Consider the following 25418-nt stretch of genomic DNA (forward strand, 5'->3'; position numbering starts at 1 on the left):
AGCACGGGGTTAGATACAGAGTAAAGCTCCCTCTACACTGTCCCCATCAAGCACTCCCAGGACAGGTACAGCACGGGGTTAGATACAGAGTAAATCGCCCTCTACACTGTCCCCATCAAACACTCCCAGGGCAGGTACAGCACGGGGTTAGATACAGAGTAAATCGCCCTCTACACTGTCCCCATCAAACACTCCCAGGACAGGTACAGCACGGGGTTAGATACAGAGTAAAGCTCCCTCTATACTGCCCCCATCAAATATATGGTTTTATTTTTCACAATGTGAACCTGATTTGGAGCATGTATCCCACTTCACCTCAAGCCTTTATAGCCATTTGAAGAGAACAACCTGATCCATATTGCCCATGATCGGGTCAGGTTGCAAACTTGGCCGTTTATATTTAACACCCAGCAACCTTAGTTGGAATATCAATTTTGTCTTATGGTCTGTGTTGTGTGTCTGTGCCACCCCTGTATTTATTTGACCCAAGTGGGTCAGTCCAGTGTTTAACCCCCTCACACACAGTGAAAAGTTAGAACAGGGGCCGTCCAAAGTGATTCAGGGGTGGCAGGGGAGTGAGGCAGGGGATTCCAGGTACACAGATCACTGAGATGCCCTGGATAGGTACAGAAAATAATTAGAAAGGCAAGTAGGGGGCGGGATTCTGTGATCTTGAGGCTAAGTGTTGACGCCGTGGGAAACGCCGTTACGTTTCCCGACGGCATCAACACGGCCTCAGGATCAGCAATTCCCTTACGGGCCAGCACGGCACTGGAGCGGTTCACGCCGCACCAGCTGCTGATCCTGTCGTGAACTGAGCGCCGCGGGATTCGCACATACGCAGCGGCCTCCTTCAACACACCGGCCCCAACGCAACATGGCGCAGAGCTACAGGGGCCGGCGCGGAGGGAAGGAGGCCTCCAGTCAGAGAGGCCGGCCCGCCAATCGGTGGATTCCGATCACGGGCCAGGCCACAGCGGAGGCCACCACCCCCCCCCCCCCCCCCCCCAGGGTCGGACACAGCCTCCACCCCCACAGGCCTCCTTTGGAACCTTCACCGCAGGCTGAGAGCAGGTGTGAACGGCGCCGGCGGGATCGTTATTTTTTACGACGGCCGCTCGGCCCATCCGGGGCCGAGAATCGGCGGGGGGGGGGGTCCCGTAGAGCGGCCCCCGTCCGGCGGCGTGCCAACCACCCCAGGGCGGCGTGGCACGATTCGCGCCGGTCGCCGGGATTCTCCGGCCCGGCCCCAGGCTGAGAGAATCCCGCCCAGGATGCTGGCCTTTATATCTCGGGTACCAGTCATACAAACCCTTGGTTAGGCCAGGCGTCTCTGTACCGTTCTGGAGCCTCCACACCCAGGGAAAGATATTGGCCTTGGAAGGATTTACCAGAACGATACCTGGAGCAAGGGTTAAATCACTAGAAGAGATTAAACAGATTATATTCCCTGGGATTCAGATAGTTAAATGGTGATTTGATTGAGGTTTTCAGGATATTAACATGGGTTTGATAAAGAGAAGTTGGGTTGGATTCTCCGCCGGGGGTGCTCCGTTTTGTCAGCAGCCCGGGGGTTTCCCGACGGCGTGGGGCTGCCCCACAATGGGAAACCCCATTGACCAGCCGGCGTAACGGAGCATCCCGCCGGCGTGCTGATCCAGAAATCTGGTGCGGCGGGACGGAGAATCCCGCCCATTATTTCTGCTGGTTTGGGGCCTAAAACTAAGGGGGGAAAGTCTAAATTAAAGAAAAAAAAGTCACTTTTACAGGGTGTGGGCTTCGCTGGCTAGGGCAGTATTTGTTGCCCATCCCTAATTGTCCAGAAGGTGGTGGTGAGCTGCCTTCTTGAACCGCTGCAGTCCATATGGTGTAGGTGTATCCACAGTGCAGTTAGGGAGGGAGTTCCAGGATTTTGACCCAGCGACAGTGGAGGAACGGCCGATATATTTACAAGTCAGGATGGTGAGTGACTTGGAGGGGAACCTCCAGGTGGTGGGGTTCCCAGGTATCTGCTGCCCTCGTCATTCTGGACAGTAATGGTTGTGGGTTTGGAAGGTGATGCCTATGGAGCCTTGGTGAGTGCATCTTGTAGATGGTACACACGGCTGCCACTGTTCGTCGGTGGTGGAGGGAGTGAATGTTTGTGGAAGGAGGAGCAATCAAGCGGGCTACTTTGTCCCGGATGACGTTGAGCTTCTTGAGTGTTGTTGGAGCTGCACTCATCCAGGCAAGTGAAGAGTATTCCATCACACTCCTGACTTGTGCCTTGTAGATGGAGGACAGGCCTTGTTGAGTGAGGAAGTCCATTATTCAGCACAGGTTTCCTAGCCTCTGACCTGCTCTCGTAGCCACAGTATTTATATGGCTAGTCCAACTCAATTTCTGGTTAGTGGTGACTTCCCAGGGCGTTGACATTGGGGGATTCAGTGATGGCAATGCCATTGAGTGTCGAGAGGAGATGGTCGGATTCTCTCCTTTCAGGAGTGGAGTTAGGAAACATTTCTCCAAAAGAAGGCTGATTGAAGTTTGGAATTCTCTTTGGTGAACAGCATTTGATTCTGGGTCAAGGGTTGATTTTAAAACTTGAGATTGATAGATGTTCTGGGATATGGGGTTAGGTCGCAGATCAGTTGTGCTTTCATTGAATGGTAGACCAGCCTCAAAGGGCTGAAAGGCCTCCTTCTGTTTCTATGTTCCTCAGACAGAGAAGACAAAAGGGGGATTTGATGGGGGATCGGGAGTGGTAGAAGGGCTGGTAACCAGAGGACACTGAGGTCACTTACAAAGCAAACCATGAGAGGCATGAGCTTGGGGGGGGGGGGGGGGGGGGAGATTAATATGATCTGAAATATTCTGCCTGAAAGGGTGATGGAAGCAGATTTAACAATGAAAACATCGAATTAGGAGCAGCATTAGGCCATTCAGCCCCTCGAACCTGGTCCGCCATTCAACAAGATTGTGACTATCTGATTATAGCCTCAATTCCGCATTCCCACCTACCCCCGATTCTCTTTGATTTCCTTGTTAGCCGAGAATCTATGTACCTCGATCTTAAAAATATTCATTGACTCTGCCTCCGCCGCTTTCCAGGGAAGAGAATTCCAAAGACTCCCGATCCTCTGAGAGAAGAAAGGTTCTCCTCACCTCCGTCTGAAATGGGAGAGCTCCTATTTTTAAACAGGAGGTCTTGTGATGCAGTGCGTAGCGTCCCTGCCTCTGACCCAGTTCCGGGTTCGAGTCCCACCCCAAGACCCCTATTGGGAATAGGGATAACCCTGGGAATTACAGGCCAGTTAGTCTTACTTCGGTGGTAGGCAAAGTAATGGAAAGGGTACTGAGGGATAGGATTTCTGAGCATCTGGAAAGACACTGCTTGATTAGCGATAGTCAGCACGGATTTGTGAGGGGTAGGTCTTATTGAATTCTTTGAGGAGGTGACCAAGCATGTGGATGAAGGTAAAGCAGTGGATGTAGTGTACATGGATTTTAGTAAGGCATTTGATAAGGTTCCCCATGGTACACTTATGCAGAAAGTAAGGAGGCATGGGATAGTGGGAAATTTGGCCAGTTGGATAACGAACTGGCTAACCGATAGAAGTCAGAGAGTGGTGGTGGATGGCAAATATCCAGCCTGGATCCCAGTTACCAGTGGCGTACTGCAGGGATCAGTTCTAGGTCCTCTGCTGTTTGTGATTTTCATAAATGACTTGGATGAGGGAGTTGAAGGGTGGGTCAGTAAATTTGCAGACGATACGAAGATTGGTGGAGTTGTGGATACTGAGGAGGGCTGTTGTCGGCTGCAAAGAGACATAGATAGGATGCAGAGCTGGGCTGAGAAGTGGCAGATGGAGTTTAACCCTGAAAAGTGTGAGATTGTCCATTTTGGAAGGACAAATATGAATGCGGAATATAGGGTTAACGGTAGGGTTCTTGGCAATGTGGAGGAGCAGAGATATCTTGGGGTCTATGTTCATAGATCTTTGAAAGTTGCCACTCAAGTAGATAGAGCTGTGAAGAAGGCCTATGGTGTGCTAGCGTTCATTAACAGAGGGATTGAATTTAAGAGCCGTGACGTGATGATGCAGATGTACAAAACCTTGGTAAGGCCACATTTGGAGTAGTGTGTGCAGTTCTGGTCGCCTCATTTTAGGAAGGATGTGGAAGCTTTGGAAAAGGTGCAAAGGAGATTTACCAGGATGTTGCCTGGAATGGAGAGTAGGTCTTACGAGGAAAGGTTGAGGGTGCTAGGCCTTTTCTCATTAGAACGGAGAAGGATCAGGGGCGACTTGATAGAGATTTATAAGATAATCAGGGGAATAGATAGAGTAGACAGTCAGAGACTTTTTCCCCGGGTGGAACAAACCATTACAAGGGGACATAAATTTAAGGTGAATGGTGGAAGATATAGGGGGGATGTCAGAGGTAGGTTCTTTACCCAGAGAGTAGTGGGGGCATGGAATGCACTGCCTGTGGAAGTAATTGAGTCGGAAACATTAGGGACCTTCAAGCGGCTATTGGATAGGTACATGGATTACGGTAGAATGATGGGGTGTAGATTAATTTGTTCTTAATCTAGGACAAAAGTTCGGCACAACATCGTGGGCCGAAGGGCCCGTTCTGTGCTGCATTTTCCTACGTTCTATGTTCTATGACCAAGGAAGGAGCGATCAGAGTGCGGTCAAACAGGCGGAGTGGGGGTCAATCTGCAAATCCTTCCCAACACATCAATGGCTGGCGGTAAGAGCGGGAGAGACTCCTGGTCACCCACACTTGATGTGGAGTGGAATCCCTGAAGATATAAGCCCCTGGCGACAGACTAGCCACCTGTTCCGGGAATTAGTAGCTATGGAAACAGACAAAAGTCTGCCTTAGTGTACCAGTAGATGGGGGAAGCGATTTGGAGTTACTTTTCAACTTTGTTCCCTAGTTCTAGCCTCTCTCACCCTTTCAGCATCTATCCTCTCAAGTCATCAGGACCTTTTCTGTTTCAATAGGATCAGCTGATATTCTTCTAAATGCCACTGGCTACAATCCCAGCCTGAACAACCTTTACTCCTAAAATAACCCCCTCATCCCAAGTCAAGAGAATCTTCCCTGAACTGCTTCTAATGCATTTGTAGCCTTTCTGAAATAGGAGGCCAGAATCATACACAGTGCTCAGGATGTGCTCTCACCAATGCCCTGTAATAAATAACAACATTCCATTTGCCTGCCTCAGCACTTGCTGCAACGACTTTATCGGAGAGCTCTTTCAAAGCACGGGCATGAACACTTGGGCAGGAAGGCCAGCGTCCACGCTGTCTTATTCTGTTCTCCGATTTAACCTACTTCTCCCAAAACCCTCCGCCATTCCTTCATTGTGTAGAGTCCTGTTCCTGACCTCTGCACCTCAGAGAGATTGCGCCAAGTGGGGAATAATATCGAAAAGGAGAAAAGGCGGGATGGACAGTTTTGACGGACCGTTGAAAGGTCTGTTGACCGCCCCCCCCCCCCCCCCCCCCCCCCCAGTTGGGAATTTCCGCTCTCAGGGAGGGTGTGACTGGGAAACCCCGCCCACGGTCTCCATTACCCATAACTTCCAGATTTTATTAATTGAATTTAAATTCCACCAGCTGCCATGTCCCCGGAAAATTAGCCTGGGACCCTATCCAGTCACCATACCACTACACCGCCCTCTCCCCATTCATTTCATTGAATTGCTTCAAACACAAATCATTCGGCCTCCTACCAGCCAAATTATTCATTACTCAGGCTTACAGAGGTTTGTGCACAAAATTCCGTCTGACACTCGTTACAAAAGCAAAGTCCTGCAGACGCTGGAAGTCTGAAATAAAACAGAAAATTCTCGGTGGAGAGACATGGCCCCCTTTCCTTTCCCCACCGACGCTCCTGATCTGCTGAGCTATTTGCAGCATTTTCTGTTTTTATTCAGGGCCGACATTGCTTGCGCAGTACTGAGGGAGAGCTGCACTGTCGGGGGGGGGGGGGGGGGGCACTGTCTTTCAGTACCCCCCCCCCCCCGTGGGCAGCACATGGTTAGCACAGTTTCTTCACAGCGCCAGGTTCCTAGGTTCGATTCCCGGCTTGGTTCACTGTCTGTGCGGAGTTTGCACGTTCTCCCCGTGTCTGCGTGGGTTTCCTCCGGGTGCTCCGCTTTCCTCCCACAGTCCAAAGATGTGCAGGTTAGGTGGATGGGCCATGATCAATTGCCCCTTAGTGTCCAAAAAAGATTAGGTGGGGTTACGGGGATAGGATGGAGGTGCGGGTATAGGGTGAAGGTATGGGCTTATGTAGGGTGCTCTTTTCAAAGGGCCGGTGCAGACTCGATGGGCTGAATGGCCTCCTTCTGCACTGTACATGCTGTGATTCTAACCCACCCCCGTCTTCACCCCAGGTTTACGTAAAAGATCCCAAGACTACTATTTCACGGAAGAGCATAAGGTGTTCCCCAACTGCCATGGGTCAGTAATTACCTGTCAAAGTTCATTTTTGATCTCTGTGGGATCTTGCTGTGCACATGTCGACTGTTGTGTTTCCCGCAATAAAGAACAAAGAACAAAGAAATGTACAGCACAGGAACAGGCCCTTAGGCCCTCCAAGCCCGTGCCGACCATGCTGCCCGACTAAACTACAATCTTCTACACTTCCTGGGTCCGTATCCCTCTATTCCCATCCTATTCATGTATTTGTCAAGAAGCCCCTTAAATGTCACTATCGTCCCTGCTTCCACCACCTCCTCCGGTAGCGAGTTCCAGGCACCCACTACCCTCTGCGTAAAAAACTTGCCTCGTACATCTACTCTAAACCTTGCCCCTCTCACCTTAAACCTATGCCCCCTAGTAATTGACCCCTCTACCCTGGGGAAAAGCCTCTGACTATCCACTCTGTCTATGCCCCTCATAATTTTGTAGACCTCTATCAGGTCTGCCCTCAATCTCCTTCGTTCCAGTGAGAACAAACCGAGTTTATTCAACCGCTCCTCATAGCTAATGCCCTCCATACCAGGCAACATTCTGGTAAATCTCTTCTGCACCCTCTCTAAAGCCTCCACATCCTTCTGGTAGTGTGGCGACCAGAATTGAACACTATACTCCAAGTGTGGCCTAACTAAGGTTCTATACAGCTGCAACACGACTTGCCAATTCTTATACTCAATGCCCCGGCTAATGAAGGCAAGCATGCCGTATGCCTTCTTGACTACCTTCTCCATCTGTGTTGCCCCTTTCAATGCCCTGTGGACCTGTACTCCTAGATCTCTTTGACTTTCAATACTCTTGAGGGTTCTACCATTCACTGTATATTCCCTACCTGCATTAGACCTTCCAAAATGCATTACCTCACATTTGTCCGGATTAAACTCCATCTGCCATCTCTCCGCCCAAGTCTCCAAACAATCTAAATCCTGCTGTATCCTCTGACAGTCCTCATCGCTATCCGCAATTCCACACTTCAGACGTACTTCACTTCTACAAGTGAGGCGGCCACTTTGCAAGGCGCCACCATCAGAAAGTGAGAAGGAAAGGCCTGTGATAAGATGTTGGTTATGGGGTAGATGGGGGCCAGAACGTGGGGTATAACACCCCCTCGTCTTCTTGGAAGACCTGTGGGACTATTTACACCTACCTGAGTGAGCAAATTGGGCCTCAACCTAATGGTTCGCCCAGTAGGTGGCGCCCCCAACATTTCGACACTGAAGTGATAGCCTAGATTACAGCTCCAGCTCGATAGCAAGAGTGCTACCACTGAGCAAATTTGATCTTACATATATATAATATAATCTTTCTTCTCGTTATTATTCCATGGGGTGTGGTCACCACTCGCAAGACAGCAGTTGTTACCCACCTTATTTTCGTTTGAACAGAGTGGCCATTTCAGAGGGCAGCTAAGCTCATTGCTGTGGGTTTGGAGTCACGTGGGCCAGACCGGGTAAGGATGGCAGATTTCCTCCCCTAAAGGATATATATATAATATATCAACATCCTGGAAGTTACTATTGACCGGGAGCTGAACTGGACTAGCCATATGTGGCTACCAGAACAGGTCAAAAACTGGGAATTCTGTGGTGAGTAACTCACACCCTGACCCCCCCCCCAAACCCAGTTCACCATCTACAAGGCACATGTCAGGAGTGTGATGGAATACTCTCCACTTGTCTGGATGAGTGCAGCTTTATAATAATAATCTTTATTGTCACAAGTAGGCTTACATTAACATTGGAACAACACTCAAGAAGCTCAACACCATCCAGGACAAGGGACCCGCTTGATTGCTCCCCCTTCCACAAACATTCATACCCTCCACCACCGACGCACAGTGGCAGCCGTGTGCACCATCGACAAGATGCACTGCAGGAACTCACCAAGGTTCCTTAGGCAGCACCTTCCAAACCCACGATCTCTGCCACCTAGAAGGAGAAGGGCAGCAGATACATGGAAACACCACCAGCTGGGAGTTCCCCTCCAAACCACGCCCCACCCTGAGTTGGAAATATATATCGGCCGTTCCTTCACTGCTTCGAAATCCTGGAACTCCCTCCCTAACAGCACTGCGGGTGTACCTACACCTCAAGGACTGCAGGTCACCACCACCTTCTGAAGGGCAGCTAGGAATGGGCAATAAATGCTGGCCTAACCAGCGACATCCGCATCCCATAAATGAATAAGAACGTATATAAATAATATATAGGTAACATATATCCATACCAGGAAAATGATGCAAATCGTTTGCCATCACCAGAGGGACCAATCTACAGAGGGCCGCACACAGAGCATTGGTTTGAAAGAGCAGCTTGAAGAGAGACAGGCAGAGAGAAGGCGATAAGGTCTAGGGAGGGGATTCCATGGTGGAGCGACTGTAATTGGGGCAACTCAAAAGATCACAATTAGGATAGTGCGGAAATGTCAGAGGGTTACGTACAATCATAGGAGGAGCAGGATTAGACCACGTGGTCCCTCAGGCCTGCTCCACCATTCAATAAGATCATGGCTGATTGGATTCCTCCACATTCCCGCCTCCCTCCAATAACCTTTCACCATTAGAATATAAGATGGAGGAGCAGAAATAGGCCATTCGGCCCATCTAGTCTGCTCCGCCATTCAATCATGGCTAATATGTTTCTCATCCCCGTTCTCCTACCTTCTCCTCATAACCAAGGGGCTGGTTTAGCACACTGGGTTAAGCAGCTGGCTTGTAATGCATAACATGACCAGCAGCGCGGGTTCAATTCCCGTACCGGCCTCCCCGAACAGGCGCCGGAATGTGGCGACGAGGGGCTTTTCACAGTAACTTCATTTGAAGCCTGCTTGTGACAATAGGTGATTATTATTATTCTTATCATTAACCCTTGATCCTCTTTCCTATCACCACCCTTACTAATCAAGAATCGTGGGACTGGAGGAGATCACAGAGATTGGGAGGGTCAAGGTGAAGGGGGGGGGGGAGGGGGGGAGGGGGGGGGGGGGGGGGGGGGGGGTTTGAAAACAAGGATGAGAATGGTGAGGCCGTGCTGGGGGATGATGAGAATTTACAAATCGAGGCATTGCTGGACGTGAAGCTGGTCAGCGGGCACGAGAGGGTGAAGGGGACTGCGATGCGAGTCAGGGCTGTCTGTATGGGGTTTGCACATTCTCCCCGTGGCTGCGTGGGTTTCCTCCGGTGCTCCGGGGATGAAGAGTTTGGGTGGATTGGCCATGGTAGGTTGCCGCTTGGTGTCATAAAAGGTTGGGTGGGGTTGCGTGGACGGGGTGGGAGGCGTGGGCCTGGGTGGAGCGCTCTTTAGGAGGGCCGGTGCAGACCCGATGGACCGAATGGTCTCCTTCTGCACTGTTGGGATTCTATGAGGACATGGGCAGCAGAATTGTGGCTGAGCTGAGGTTTAAGAGTGGATGAAGAAGGCAAAAGAAGGTGACGACGAGGTAGACCTGGGTGACGTCAGTGTACATACGAAAAATAACCCTGTGTTTGCAGATGACGCTGCCAAGGATCAGCAAGCAGATGAGAAAGGGATTAATAATCATAGAGGGACACTAAAGAGGCGGCAAAAAAGCTCCTACAAGGATGACCACAGAATCGCAGAACCTTTGCAATGCAGAAGATGGCCATTTGTTCGATCCAATCTGTGCGGCTCTCTGAAGGAGCATTCTACCCAGTCCCACTCCCCTGCCTTATCCCGGTATCCCTGCACATTGTCTCATCCCGGAGAGCAATCTGATTCCCTTTTGAATATCTCGATCGAAAGTGGAGTTGAAACCCAAGGTCAGCCCGAATTGTATTGACTGGTAGAACAGGCTCGATGGGCCAAATGTTCCACTCCTGCTTCTATTTCTTCTGTTCTTACGAGAACGGGGAAAATGTAGAACCCGCCTGCCCCCTGACTTGGACGGAGGTGCCCCCTCAGGTAGGCTCCGGGCAACCTGGCTGGCCAGGGGCTCTGTAGTCCCAGTAGCAGCAGTGGCCAGGGCTGGGGCAACAAGCGTACCCCCAGATTCTGTGTCCCGGCGGCCTGGGGCGAGGGTCTCATGGTGGGGAGTGGAAGGAAGGCCCGGAGGGGTGTGGAGACACTGTGGCAGGTCTCTTGACAGAGAGGCTGGAAGTGGGGAGGGAGCAGGTTCAGGGGTCAATGGAGGTGGGGGGAGGTCACCTGTTGTGGAAAGTGTTGTATTCTGCTTCTTCATGTAGCATAAGCTGCGTCCTTGATGAATACTCTGACAAAGGAAGGTTCAGACTCGGGAGATAGGTTTAACACATTTATTGAACAGTTAACAATTCTCCTACTTGAGTTCGACTCTCCTGCTGATATTGCTACAGTAACTCAGTCTAACTAACCAGTCTGCTCTAAGCCATGCGGTGGGTGTGATGCTTCCGACCTGCCCCTGTCCTCTCTGAGTGTCGCCTGTGGAAAGAAAAAGAGCATGTGTGCCCTGTCCTTTTATATGGGTTGCCCCCTTGTGGTAGTGTCACCTCTGGGTGTCTTGACTGCCCATTGGTCATGTCCTATTCTATATGTTCATTAGCTATATGTCTGCATGTCAGGACATCTCCGGTGCTCCCTCTAGTGTTTACTTAGTCTTAGTGTATTTACATTAACCCCTTGTGTATTTACAGTGATGCACATCACCACAGAAAGGTGGGGGGGGGGGGGGGGGGGGAGTAATGCCATATTCCACACCACCCCCCCTCCCCGGGTCCCCCACCGCCTAACTCATCCCGCCTGCCTCAGGATTGAGGGCGGGCGGGAAGCGGCCAATAATTGACCATTTATGGGCCTAGACCCCCATCCACCTCTGGTAAAATTGTGGACAGGTCAGTGAGCGGACAGGAGGGCAGCAGGAAGCAGTAGACCGGCCCACCCGGCCTGACAACACACCGGCAGCTGAGCATAAAATCCAGCCCGTGGAATGCTTGAGAGGTGGGTAAAGAAAACTCAAATAAACAGATGAAGGAAGAAGGATTGGAAGATTGCGCTGACAGCTTTAGAGAAAGAGAAATGGGGCTGGATTCTGCGCCCCGCCGCTCCACATTGCTGTTTCACCCCGCCAGTGGGATGCCCCGACCACGCCGGCTGGTCAATGGGGTTTCCCATTCTGGGGCGGCCCCACACGGTCGATAAACCCCCGGGCTGCCGGCCAAACGGAGCATCCGGCCGGCGGAGAATCCAGCCCATTGAATAAGGCCCAATTGTACAGGATCAGTTGGGCCGCACGGCCTGTTTGATAGAATTCGAAATAACTTTTCTGCTCCATGGGGAATTTCACAGAGTTTACAGTGAGAATCCTGCAGAGGGCGACTGACACCCATGTTACATTCCTACAACCTCTACAGTTTAACACTGCAATTGTTAATCATGTTAACACCAGCACTGCTGCCGTAATACTCAGGTCTCAGAGATATTTCCACTCCAGGCTCACTCCACAGAAATAGGCACAAAATTCAGGGCGGTATTACCACTGCTGCCGTGAGGGAGAGCCACACTGTTAGAAGGTCAGTACTGAGGGAGTGCCGCACTGTCGGAGGGTCAGTACTGAGGGAGTGCTGCACTGTCAGAGGGTCAGTACTGAGGGAGTGCGGCACTGTCAGAGGGGTAGTACTGAGGGAGTGCTGCACTGTCAGAGGGTCAGTACTGAGGCAGTACTGCACTGTCAGAAGGTCAGTACTGAGGGCATGCTGCACTGTCAGAGGGTCAGTACTGAGGGAGTGCTGCACTGTCAGAGGGTCAGTACTGAGGGAGTGCAGCACTGTCAGAGGGTCGGTACTGAGGAAGTGCTGCACTGTCAGAGGGTCAGTACTGAGGGAGCGCTGCACTGTCAGAGGGTCAGTACTGAGACTGAGGGAGTGCCGCACTGTCAGAGGGTCAGTACTGAGACTGAGGGAGTGCTGCACTGTCAGAGGGTCAGTACTGAGGGAGTGCTGCACTGTCAGAGGTTCAATACTGAGGGAGCACTGCACTGTCAGAGGGTCAGTACTGAGGGGACTGCTGCACTGTCAGAGGGTCAGTACTGAGGGAGTGCTGCACTGTCAGAGGGTCTGTACTGAGGGACTGCTGCACTGTCAGAGGATCAGTACTGAGGGAGTGCTGCACTGTCAGAGAGGGTCTGTACTTAGGGAGTGCTGCACTGTTAGAGGGTCAGTACTGTGGGAGCGCTGCATTGTCAGAGGGTCAGTACTGAGGGAGCGCTGCACTGTCAGAGGGTCAGCACTGAGGGAGTACTGCACTGTCAGAGGGTCAGCACTGAGGGAGTACTGCACTGTCAGAGGGTCAGCCCTGAGGGGAGTACTGCACTGTCAGAGGATCAGTGCTGGGGAGTGCTGCACTGTCAGAGGGTCCAGTACTGGGGGAGTGCTGCACTGTCAGAGGGTCGGTACTGAGGGAGTAGTGCACTGTCAGAGGGTCAGCACTGAGGGAGTACTGCACTGTCAGAGGGTCAACACTGAGGGAGTGCTGCACTGTCAGAGGGTCAGTACTGGGGGAGTGCTGCACTGTCAGAGGGTCAGCACTGAGGGAGTACTGCACTGTCAGAGGGTCAGCACTGAGGGAGTACTGCACTGTCAGAGGGTCAGTACTGGGGGAGTGCTGCACTGTCAGAGGGTCAGTTCTGAGGGAGTGCTGCACTGTCAGAGGGTCAGTACTGAGGGAGTACTGCACTGTCAGAGGGTCAGTACTGAGGGAGTGCTGCACTGTCAGAGGGTCTGTACTGAGGGACTGCTGCACTGTCAGAGGGTCAGCCCTGAGGGAGTACTGCACTGTCAGAGGGTCAGTGCTGGGGAGTGCTGCACTGTCAGAGGGTCAGTACTGGGGGAGTGCTGCATTGTCAGAGGGTCAACACTGAGGGAGTGCTGCACTGTCAGAGGGTCAGTACAGGGGGAGTGCTGCACTGTCAGAGGGTCAGCACTGAGGGAGTACTGCACTGTCAGAGGGTCAGCACTGAGGGAGTACTGCACTGTCAGAGGGTCAGTACTGGGGGAGTGCTGCACTGTCAGAGGGTCAGTTCTGAGGGAGTGCTGCACTGTCAGAGGGTCAGTACTGAGGGAGTACTGCACTGTCAGAGGGTCAGCACTGAGGGAGTACTGCACTGTCAGAGGGTCAGCACTGAGGGAGTACTGCACTGTAAGAGGTTCAGTACTGGGGGAGTGCTGCACTGTCAGAGGGTCAGTACTGGGGGAGTACTGCACTGTCAGAGGGTCAGTACTGGGGGAGTGCTGCACTGTCAGAGGGTCAGTACTGGGGGAGTACTGCACTGTCAGAGGGTCAGTACTGGGGGAGTACTGCACTGTCAGAGGGTCAGTACTGGGGGAGTACTGCACTGTCAGAGGGTCAGTACTGGGGGAGTGCTGCACTGTCAGAGGGTCAGTACTGAGGGAGTGCTGCACTGTCAGAGGGTCAGTACTGGGGGAGTACTGCACTGTCAGAGGGTCAGTACTGGGGGAGTGCTGCACTGTCAGAGGGTCAGTACTGGGGGAGTACTGCACTGTCAGAGGGTCTGTACTGGGGGAGTACTGCACTGTCAGAGGGTCAGTACTGAGGGAGTGCTGCACTGTCAGAGGGTCAGTACTGGGGGAGTACCGCACTGTCAGAGGGTCAGTACTGGGGGAGTGCTGCACTGTAAGAGGGGAAGAACATCAGAGGAGATAGAAACTGATGGCGTTGGATACGCTCAGCAGGTTCAGAAGCATCTGTGGAGAGAGAGAGAGAATTAAAGTATCCCGTTTGCATGACTTTGGAATTATCAGTGGTTTTTACCTCAGAGAAGGTGGTTATTAGGTTTTAGAAAAGCGGACGAGTTACCCTGTGTCCTGGGGAATAGTTATGACCCACATCACAATAACAGATCATCAGGTCATTTATCGCATTGCTGCCTGTGGGAGCTTGCTGTGCACCAATCCGTTGCTGCATTTCCTGCATTACAGCAGAGACTGGGCTTTGTTGGCTGTGAAGTTGTCCTGTGTTAGTGACAGGTGTTAAATAAGTAAATTCATCTTTTCCTTTCCCCCCCCCCCCCCCCCCAGGGCCCGCCGGCCTGGAAGCCCGGCTTCGACCGAAGATTGAGCAACCCGCGACTCTACACCGACACCTTCCAGAACCAGACAGCCAGCGAGTATCGCCCCGGCAGTCCCAAATCTCCCTTCTACCCAATCAGTCCGCCAACCACCGCACTCTTCAACAATTGGTCTCCGCTGGGGGTATCAAAAGTCAGCTCACCCGCCAGGCCTGGAGGGGACAGCACGGACAACCGTCGCCTGAAGGACCTGCTCGCCAAGAACGTGGTCAATGCCGCCCGTCGCAAAAAGCTCTCGAGTCCCACGGCCTCCCCCACCAGCCCGGGAGACCTCCCACCGGCCCTGAGTCCCCAGACCGGCTGCTTCTCGCCCCCGTCGCCTCTGTCGCCGAGCATTGCCACCCCGGACACTCCGACCAGGTCTGTCCGCTCACCACTCCGAATCTACCGCAGGTCACTGACCGACTCGGAGTTCTCACTGGGGTCCGATGATTCTGGGCCCAGGTCTCCCAGTTACTACAACTTCTGCCCAAGGGGATGGACTGGGAGCAAACTGAAACAGAGTGAGCAGTTATAAACACACACGGAGGGAGCTGGGTAGTGTGCATGTGTGTGTTTATGCCGATGTGTGTGAGTGTGTGCACATGTGTGTGTCTGTATGAATGTGTGTGAGTGTGTGTGAATGCGAGTCTTTGTGAGTGTGTGAGTGTGTGAGTGAGTGAATGAGTGTGAGTGTGTGAGTTTGTGATTGTGTGAATGAGTGTGCGAGTGAGTGTGCATCATAGAATTTACAGTGCTGAAGGAGGCCAATCGGCCCATCGAGTCCGCACCGGCCCCTGGAAAGAGCACCCCACCCAAGCCCACGCCTCCACCCTATCCTCATAACCCAGTAACTCCATCCAACACTAAGGGTAATTTATCATGGCCAATCCACCTAACCTGCACATCTTTGGACTGTGGGAGGAAACCGGAGCACCCGGAGGAAACCCACGCACACACGGGGAGGATGTGCAGACTCCACACAGACAGTGACCCAGCGGGGAATCGAACCAGGGACCCTGGAGCTGTGAAGCAATTTGTGTGTGACTGAGTGAGTGTGAGTAAGTGTGAGTCAGTGAGTTTGTGTGTGTGTGTGTGATTGTGTTTGTGAGTCAGTGTGACTGAGCGAATGAATGCGTGTGAGTCTGTGTGTGCGAGTGAGTGTCACTGAGTGTGATTGTGTGTGAGTAAGTGTGACCGAGTGAGTCTGAGTGAGTGTGAGTGAGTGTGAGTTTGTGAGTCAGTGTGAGTCAGTGTAAGTGTGAGTTTGTGTGAGTCAGTGTAAGTGGGAGTTTGTGTGAATGTGTGTGAGTTTGTTTGAGTTTGTGTGAGTCAGTGTGTTTGTATGAATCAGTGTAAGTGTGAGTGAATGTGAATGTGTGTGTGAGTGTGACCGAGTGAGTGTGAGTCAGTGTGAGTGAATGTGAGTTTGTGTGAATAAGTGTGAATTTGTGTGAGGCAGTGTGAATTTGAGTGAGTGTGAGATTGTGTGAGTAAGTGTGAGTTAATGTGAGTCAGTGTGAATAAGTGTGAGTGAGTGTGTTTATGTAGAGGAGAGACGGCTTCTGTAAAACATGGGCCGGAATTCTCCGACCGTTGGGATTTTCTTTTCCCGTTGACAGTGCACCCTTCCCGCGGATTTCCCGACGGTGTGGGCCGGATTCAATGAGAAATCCCACTGACAAGCGGCGGGAAGGGAAAATCCCGCCAGCAGCGTATGGCGCTACCGAGAAACACACAGCTGGTTCAGTATATTCTTTGCACATTGCACGCTTCACAAACCGTGACAACCATGTCTGAGGAAAAACACCGAGTTTTGGACTGGAGAGAATGGACTCACTCGCTGCCCGTGAGTTTGACTAAAGATCAGCAGGACACTGCCCAGAAGAGAAGACTCCGGTTCGGAGCAAATCTGCACCAGAAGCATTCGGGAAAGAAAAACCTTTCTCCTTCAGGGTTTCCATTATCCCCTTTGAAGGAAGGACTAAGTAAGGTTTGCAAACTCTAGTTGGGCCTATTGCTTTGTCACACGACTACCCAACTCTCACCCCCTCCCGCCCCCACCAACACCCCATTCTCAAACACTCCTGACATTGGTCCAATCTCCGAGTGCCACTGTCTTTTAGGACGAGATTACACCCTGGGGTGAGGCAGGCAAAATCCACGAGGGGCCAATGTTACAATAAATTGCCGCCCAATGCTGTCGGACAATCAGTCAAGCTCCAGGAGCCATGGCCACAGAGCAATGCCCCACCACCTTACGTTCACTACTCCCAACTCTGTGGGAAAATAGCGGGATGGGGGGTTAAGGGGGTGAGTGGATGGGGGGGAAGTGGGTGATTGGGGTTGGGGGGGTGGGCGGTTTGTACAGATGTCGGGGAAAGGAAACAATCTCGCAGCCCCCAACCCTTCACCTTAGCCATTCTGAAACGGGGGTGCTTTAATTCATTGCGACACATCTTAACACTGCTTTCCTCAGTTAACCAGCAACAGCCCTGTATCAAAACCATTCCTTTACAAAACACTTGCTCTGTAGCAGTTTTTGGAATTATTAAAGATTGCTATCCTTTTTTTTAATATAAGAATGTAAATGAAATATAATTGATAATGGTATATATAAAATCTCAATACAGATGTGAAACGCTTCATTGTTGTGTTTCTTCCACTCAGAGAGCTAGCACATGCACGGTAGACCGAATGGCCTCCTTCCATGCCGTCGCCTTCCATGGATGTTTTATCAGCTCAATCCCATTCGAAGTAGTTTTCAAGATACAGGGAGCAGTCTCATGGTATCTCGCGAGAACACCAATATCCTTCGCAGTTTTGCCTTTCCCACTCCAGACTTTGTGCCTTGGGGCCATATCCCCATTTCCGCTGCCTCCGAGCAGCAGAGCTGTATTGGGGGATTGTTGGTGACTCCAGGGTCGTATGAAATCGTCGGGAATCGAGGATCGCTCTTCCAACAGGCTGCGGGGTTCAAAAATCAAAGGGGCTTTGAAATAATTATCTTGGGCGAAATTCCCGGTTTGGGAGAGCATGGGCGACGTGAATCCCGCCCCCGCCGGCTGCCGAATTCTCTGGGGCCGGGGTTTTGGTGGGGGCGGGAATCGCGTCATGCCGGTCGGAGGCCGCTGGCAGCGCCCCCCCCCCCCCCCCCCCCCCCCCCCCCCCCCCCCCGGCGATTCTCCGGCACGCGATGGGCCGAGTGGCTGCCTGTTTCCGGCGGGTCCCAACAGGTCCTTACCGGCGGGACCTGGCTCCACGGGCGGCCTGCAGAGTCCCCGGGGGGGGCACGGGGGGATCTAGCCCAGGGGGTGCCCACACGGTGGCCTGGCCCGCGATCAGGGCCCACCGATCCGCGGGCGGGCATGTGCCGTGGGGGCACACTTTCCCTCCGCACCGGCCGCTGTCAACCTCCGCCATGGCCGGTGCGGAAAAGAACCCCCCTGCATGCGCTGGGGTGACGCCAGCACACGCTGGCGCTCCCGCGCATGCGCCAACTTGCGCCGGCCGGCGGAGGCCCTTCCGTACCGGCTGGCGCCAAACACTCCGGCGCCGGCCGAACAACTGAAGGTGCCGAGGATTCCGCACCTTTGGGGCGGCCCGATGCCGGAGTGGTTCCCGCCACTCCTCGGCGCTGGAGTGGCCCACCCCGCCGGTTCGCGGAGAATCCCACCCCATGTTCTCCAACCGGAGCTGAATTGCACCTGTAATGAGGAAGCAATTCCCAATCCTTCATCATGCAAATGTTTGCACGGCGAGGGATTCCCCAGGGAATCCCGCTATCGGGCTGCCATTTTGAGCGTGTGGCCCGATAGCGAGGTCTTGCAACTGGTCATCCCCTGTGCATAGCTTAACTCGATGCCCCTGGTGATTGGCCTCTCTAGTGAGGGGAAAAGTTTCTTCCTATCTACTATCTATGTACCTCTTAATTTTAATCTTCCTTCCTTTCTGTTCATTACTAGTTTAATGACATAACAAACAGACTGCCTTGTAAAAAAACAAAAATGCTGCAACTACTCATCCAGGCTGGAAGAAAGGAGTGAATAAATGACAAAAAAGGGAAGGTGCAAGATAAGAGCTGGTGGGATAAAAACAGAAATAATACCCTTCCTAACCCCTCCCCTTTCTAACTGCCTCCACTGTCTACACACACGCACACACACGCACACACACACACAGACAAACAACAGAGAAGAATTGTTAGTTGAAAGGTAAAGAAAGTATGAATAAAATGAAAAGGATAAAGGATCTTTGATGCACTGGGATGACTTCTAGTTAGTGTCATTCTGAGGTTCAGCTTTTGGCTCAGTACTCCTTCTTTCTAGGCATGGGATGGTTGTCTCCAGCAAGGTTGTCTATTTTGTGCAGATTCCAGATCATTTCAAGTTTACAGCAAAGATGTGCCATGCACTCTGGTTTCAGAACAATAAAGCAGCTCTTTCAGCAAGAGAGGGAGAGCCTGTTCCTTCTCCTTTCAAAGTCAAATCACTCCTTCCCAGTTCTCTCAGAAAGAATCACGCAGGAACGAATTACTGACTGCTGTCAGGCAGAACACTATCCCTGGCTAACCCACAGGTTGTCAGCCAACCAATCGAACCTTCAAAGCTGGTTCCTAAGATTCACTCAGTGCTGACGAGTCTGTTTCTCCTCTCCACAATACAAAACCTGGGAACACAATGTCCTGACAAGCAGGCTGCTTTAGCTTGAGTCCTCTGCTTCAAGACACACTCCGAATATGGGTCCACAGACCACAAATAATAAAATAAAAGACATGGGAACAAAGGAAATAAACAGGCAGGAATCCAACAGTGTGAGAAAATTTCACCAATACCTCTGTGGTCGTCACTTCACATTGTTGATGGACCTTAAGCACTTAAAAACTATTTTTGGGCCACATAAGGATATCCCTTCATTGGCAGCTAGCAAACTTCTACGATGGTCTTCAATATTATTTGCACATTCATATGAGATCAAATGCCGTCAGTCAGAAAGGCAACGGCACGGTAGCACAGTGGTTAGGACAGTTGCTTCACAGCGCCAGGGCCCCAGGTTCGATTCCCGCTTGGGTCACTATCTGTGCGGAGTCTGCACGTTCTCCCCGTGTCTGCGTGGGTTTCCTCCGGACGCTCTGGTTTCCTCCCACAAGTCCCGAAAGACGTGCTGTTAGGTGAATTGGACATTCTGAATTCTCCCTCAGTGTCCCTGAACAGGTGCCGGAGTGTGGTGACTAGGAGCTTTTCACAGTAACTTCATTGCAGCATTCATGTAAGCCTACTTGTGACACTAATAAAGATTATTATTACTAATACGTTTGCCTTTGCTTGCTGATCAGATAGCAACCAGGAGTGGAAATATCTTTTATTTTTCGGCGATAGAAGACGTCCCAATGATTGCAGCTCAGGCCCAATGACAGACCAGAAATGATACTGTGATGGGGAAGGTACTGGAAATGGTGTTAAAAGGGAAATAACCGGGAACGCATCCCGAATTAAAGTTGTACATTTCCAGAAAACTCAAGTTGACAGTACAGGCCTGTTGGGGGGGGGGGGGGGGGGGGGGGGTGAGGGTAATAATTCCTCCAAACTTGCAACAAAGAGCATTGGAATAATTACATGAAGGACGTGCAGGTATAGTTCAAATGCAGGAACTCGCACGGAGCTACTTTTGGTGGATAGGAATCAACGCCCAGATAGAGGAAAAGGCAGGACTGTGCCAGTCATGTGTGTGGATAAGGTACGCACCTCCGTTGACCCCATTGCATCTATGGGAGTGGCCAGAAATGCCTTTTCAGGAGGTCCATACAAGGGACACATGTCCAGAGGCGGTCCTAATGAAGTCCACAACTGCAGAACAAACCATCAAAAAGCTCAATGTGCTTTTTTCTGGGATTTGGGAAACCGAGACAAATTGCGAGTCATAAAGGTCCAGAATTCACGGCTCAGGAGTTTGAGGGCTATTTAACGATGAGTGGTATCCGACACATAAAATCAGCACCTGACCATCCATCCAAAAATTGTTCAATCAAAAGGTTTGTCCAGCCCTTGAAGCTTGCCCTGAATGTCTCCAAGGGCAAAGGTTCATTCAATCGCCGTCTAAACAGTTTCTTGGCGACGTATCGCAACATCACATAGGCGATACTCGGAGTTCCCCAGCTTTACTCCGACTGAAGAAGAAGCTGAGAACTACATTTGATCTACTTTTACTGCAGGAGATGTCCAAGATAGTGGAAATCAGTCAGCAGTTGCAGATCTTAAGAAGAGAAAGTTATTCCAAAAGACGCTTGTTTCAACAAGGCGAGCAGGTTTTGACGTGCAGCTATCCCACCAGCGAGAAGTGAGTTCCTGCAACTGTATTGGCTCAAACTGGCCCTGTCGCCAGTACAGTACAAACTGAGGATCAGCGAGTGTGGAGATGAAATGCAGATCAATTGTTAGCGACACATATCGATGTGCCAGTATCGTGTTTGCCAGAACTATCCCCAATGAACCACCATCCATACTACCCAATAGTGTGGCTGCGACGTCTGGTCAATCAGCAGAAGCCGAGATTGCCAAAGAACCCCCTTGCTGCTCCTAGTCTTCCTTCTACAAAGGACACTGTAACACCTTCCAGGATACAGACATCCTCCGAAGACCTGAAGAGTACCTCGAAGGCCAAGAACACCAAATTCCTGAAGTGCGTAGGCGACCAGTGTGAAATAGATGCTCACCAGATCACCTTTCCTATTGACTATTATTACTGTGAGATGATTCATTGCCTGCCCTTGTATATATATTTCGATGATGATGTAAAAGTGCTTTGGTTAATTGTTGTTATGGGACCTTAGAAGTAAAGGGGAAGGGATGTTATTGATTTGATTCGATTTGATTTGATTCATTGTCCCTACGGGGCTGGTTTAGCACACAGGGCTAAATCGCTGGCTTTTAAAGCAGACCAAGGCAGGCCAGCAGCACGGTTGAATTCCCGTACCAGCCTCCCCGAACAGGCGGCGGAATGTGGCGACTAGGGGCTTTTCACAGTATCTTCATTTGAAGCCTACTTGTGACAATAAGCGATTTTCATTTTATTTCATTTTATTTCCCATGTACCGAAGTACAGTGAAAAGTACTTTTCTGCGGCTGAGGAACGTACACAGGACGTACATAGTAGACACAAGAATAATCAACAGAGAACATTGACGAATGGTACAGCGACAAAACAGTGATTGGTTACAGTGCGGAGTAATTGTATAAGAAGAGGAAAATAGTTTTAGTCGGTCAGAACGCTGATAGGAGATAAAAGAAAAGGGACGGGGGAGAGAGCTCGCAGAGCGTCGCCATGCTCCGGCGCCATCTTGGATTGATATATATGTGGAGTTGTTGTTGTCACTGTGCGTGGTCACTTTAAGAGTCTAGTTATGTGATAGTTTGTGACATCATAGGCTGCTTTGCAGCATTTGTCTCAGTCTAGATCAAACCTTTGTAGAGTTTACAGCTACTTGCGTTGCTATTTGCGTTCAACCCCATGTGCTCAACTTCACGTTCTTTCATCCTGAGAGTGCAGAACATACTGACAAGGGCAGCAGGTACCTGGGAGCACCACCACTTGGAGGTTCCCTTCCGTGTCACTCACCACCCTGACGGAAATATATCGGCCGTTCCTTCACTGTCGCTGGGGCAGCAGCCTGGAACTCCCTCCCTAACAGCACGGTGGGCGCACCCACACCACTGGGACTGCAGCGGTTCAAGAAGGTGGCTCACCACCACCTTGTCAAGGGCAATTAGGGATGGGGAATAAATGCTGCCCTAGCCAGCGACACCCACACCCCCATGAACATATAACAAAAAAATGCCGTCAATGCTTCGATTAGAGGCAAAGCAAAACCCATGAGATGTTTGGATTTAAATTAAATGATTTGACCTTTCTCTTATTTATTTTCATTCTTGTGGGGTCAGAGCCAGAAGGATCAATTTGTGTGAGAGTGAACTTGGATTTTAAACCCATAGAAAAGGTGATAAAAATAATAATAATCTCGTCCCAGGATGTCAACAAAAGCTGTCTCAAGGCCAAATGGCATTTCACCTCTATGACTTTTCTTGTGTCCGTAAGTATGTTCCCCTCCCCCCATATACACGGTGTGGGATAAGCTTTATTTCAAAAGGACTTAAACCAATGAATAATCTTTACAATTACAAAAGGGTTGGTGGAAAAGAGAGGCCGATTAATTCATTTGGTTAGTGTATGGTTCACAGCAGCCTGGGTTTGATTCCTGTGCTGGTCCCTGAGAGTGGGAGGTAATAGCAGCTCAACACTGACAAGGAACTGTCAAGGAAACACAATGAATCATCAGCAGACAATGAATTAAGGATCTGCCTCCAGCTAGAACACACATAGAATCATAGAATCATAGGATTTACAGTGCAGAAGGAGGCCATTCGGCCCATTGAGTCTGCACTGGCCCTTACAAAGAGCACCCTACTCAAGCCCACGTATCTACTCTATCCCCGTAACCCAGAAACCCCCACTTAACCTTTTTGGACACTAAGGGCAATTTAGCATGGCTAATCCACCTAACCCGCACATCTTTGGACTGTGGGAGGAAACCGGAGCACCCGGAGGAAACCCACGCAGACACGGGGAGGACGTGCAGACTCCACAGAGACAGTGACCCAGCCGGGAATCGAACCTGGGACCCTGGAGCTGTGAAGCAACTGCGCTGAGCACTATGCTACCGTGCGCACATGATAGATGTAGAGAAGATGCTTCCACTTGTGAGAAGGACAAGGGCAGCAGACCCATGGGAACTCTGGGTCTGTACTCATTGAAGTTTAGAAGGATGAGGGGGTCTTATTCAAACTTACAGGATTCTGTGAGGCCTGGATAGAGTGAATGTGGAGAGGATGTTTCCACTTGTAGGATAAACTTGAAGCAGAGGACACAATCTCAGACTAAAGGGACGATCAAAGAACAAAGAAAAGTACAGCACAGGAACAGGCCCTTCGGCCCTCCAAGCCCGTGCCGACCATGCTGCCCGACTAAACTACAATCTTCTACACTTCCTGGGTCCGTATCCCTCTATTTGCATCCTATTCATGTATTTGTCAAGGTGCCCCTTAAATATCACTATCATCCCTGCTTCCACCACCTCCTCCGGCAGCGAGTTCCACGCACCCGCTACCCTCTGTGTAAAAAACTTGCCTCGTACATCTACTCTAAACCTTGCCCCTCGCACCTTAAACCTATGCCCCCTAGTAATTGACCCCTCTACCCTGGGGAAAAGCCTCTGACTATCCACTCTGTCTATGCCCCTCATAATTTTGTAGACCTCTATCAGGTCGCCCCTCAACCTCCGTCGTTCCAGCGAGAGCAAACCGAGTTTATTCAACCGCTCCTCATAGCTAATGCCCTCCATACCAGGCAACATTCTGGTAAATCTCTTCTGCACCCTCTCTAAAGCCTCCACATCCTTCTGGTAGTGTGGCGACCAGAATTGAACACTATACTCCAAGTGTGGCCTAACTAAGGTTCTATACAGCTGCAACATTCTTATACTCCCCGGCCAATGAAGGCAAAAATGCCGTATGCCTTCTTGACTACCTTCTCCACCTGTGTTGCCCCTTTCAGTGACCTGTGTACCTGTACTCCTAGATCTCTCTGACTTTCAATACTCTTGAGGGTTCTACCATTCACTGTATATTCCCTACCTGCATTAGACCTTCCAAAATGCATTACCTCACATTTGTCCGGATTAAAACAAATCCTTTAAAACAGAGATGAGGAGGAATTTCTTCAGCCAGAGGGTGGTGAATCTGTGGAACTCTTTGCCGCAGAAGGCTGTGGAGGCCAAATCACTGAGTGTCTTTAAGACCGTGATAGATAGGTTCTTGATTAATAAGGGTATCAGGGGTTATGGGGAGAAGGCAGGAGAATGGAGATGAGAAAAATATCAGCCATGATTGTAAGGCTGAGTGGCCTAATTCTGCTCCTATGTCTTATGGTCTTATAGTAACCCCGTCACCTGTAAGTGCAACTTTAAGTCACCCACCACCTCCTTGATTTGGAAACACATCGTAGTTCCTTCACAAACAGGTCAGACATGCTCTCACCGAATGGTGGAGCATGCTCGAGGGGCCAAGTGGCAGAACCTCTGCTCCCATTCGTACGTTAGTATGAACCCGGTTTATTTTCTGGCCCGGGACTCCTCCTGCCATCCTGAAAATTGAGGCCTCGGCGGGTAACGACCCTTAAGTAGTCAGTAATTGGCCACAAATGGGGCAAGGGCCAGCTGACCAAGCGGGTAATTGCGGAGAGGTCAGCCCAGGCAGCGGCCCAGTGGGAAGGCATTCGGAGAAATTTGACACTCACTTCCCACCTGCAAATCTGCCTGCCGGGAGGCCGTAGAATTCTGCCCATGGACTGCAGCAATTCAGGAAGGCTGCTCTCCGCCATTATCTCAAGGGCAATTAACAATGGACCATAAATGCTGGCCTAGCCAACGAAACCCACATCCCATGAACAAATAATTTTAAAAGTCCATTCTTGAATTCAGAGGAGACTTCAAAAAGTGGTTAGAATGTGAATTTCATTACCACGGGTAGTGGTTGAGGCAATTCACACCATGTTGTTTGGTGTATTATTATAATATAGAAAACATTGGTCGATTTACTCAACGAGATATAAAGCATCAATCACTCATAAGATATTGGGTAAACACGTTGTGGATTGATTTATTCAGACTAGGCACATGAGAACAGTTATACATAGGTATAAATTAGGTATAAAGCTTGAAGACATCAGAGCTGTGCGTGTGTGCTCTGCACAGAGCAAAAGTGAAACTAAGACAGATCACATGACAAACTTATCTTCTTGTGATGTCATGCTGATATCTCTTAAACTCACATCACA

General features: G+C 50.7%; 1 protein-coding gene across 5 annotated transcripts in view; it reads left to right on the forward strand.

The window, feature by feature from the left end:
- Positions 1-16855, forward strand: part of LOC140427160 (synaptopodin) — a 154147-nt gene extending 137292 nt beyond the window's left edge. For all 5 annotated transcript variants that reach the window (XM_072512718.1, XM_072512722.1, XM_072512721.1 and 2 more), the window contains one exon: positions 14503-16855. In XM_072512718.1, coding sequence (XP_072368819.1) covers positions 14503-15069 — 567 coding nt within the window. In that variant the 3' untranslated portion in view covers positions 15070-16855. The remainder of the gene's footprint in view (positions 1-14502) is intronic.
- The last annotated feature ends 8563 nt before the right edge of the window (positions 16856-25418 follow it).

Source organism: Scyliorhinus torazame, chromosome 7 (assembly GCF_047496885.1).
Source record: "Scyliorhinus torazame isolate Kashiwa2021f chromosome 7, sScyTor2.1, whole genome shotgun sequence".
Classification (NCBI taxonomy): Eukaryota; Metazoa; Chordata; class Chondrichthyes; order Carcharhiniformes; family Scyliorhinidae; genus Scyliorhinus; species Scyliorhinus torazame.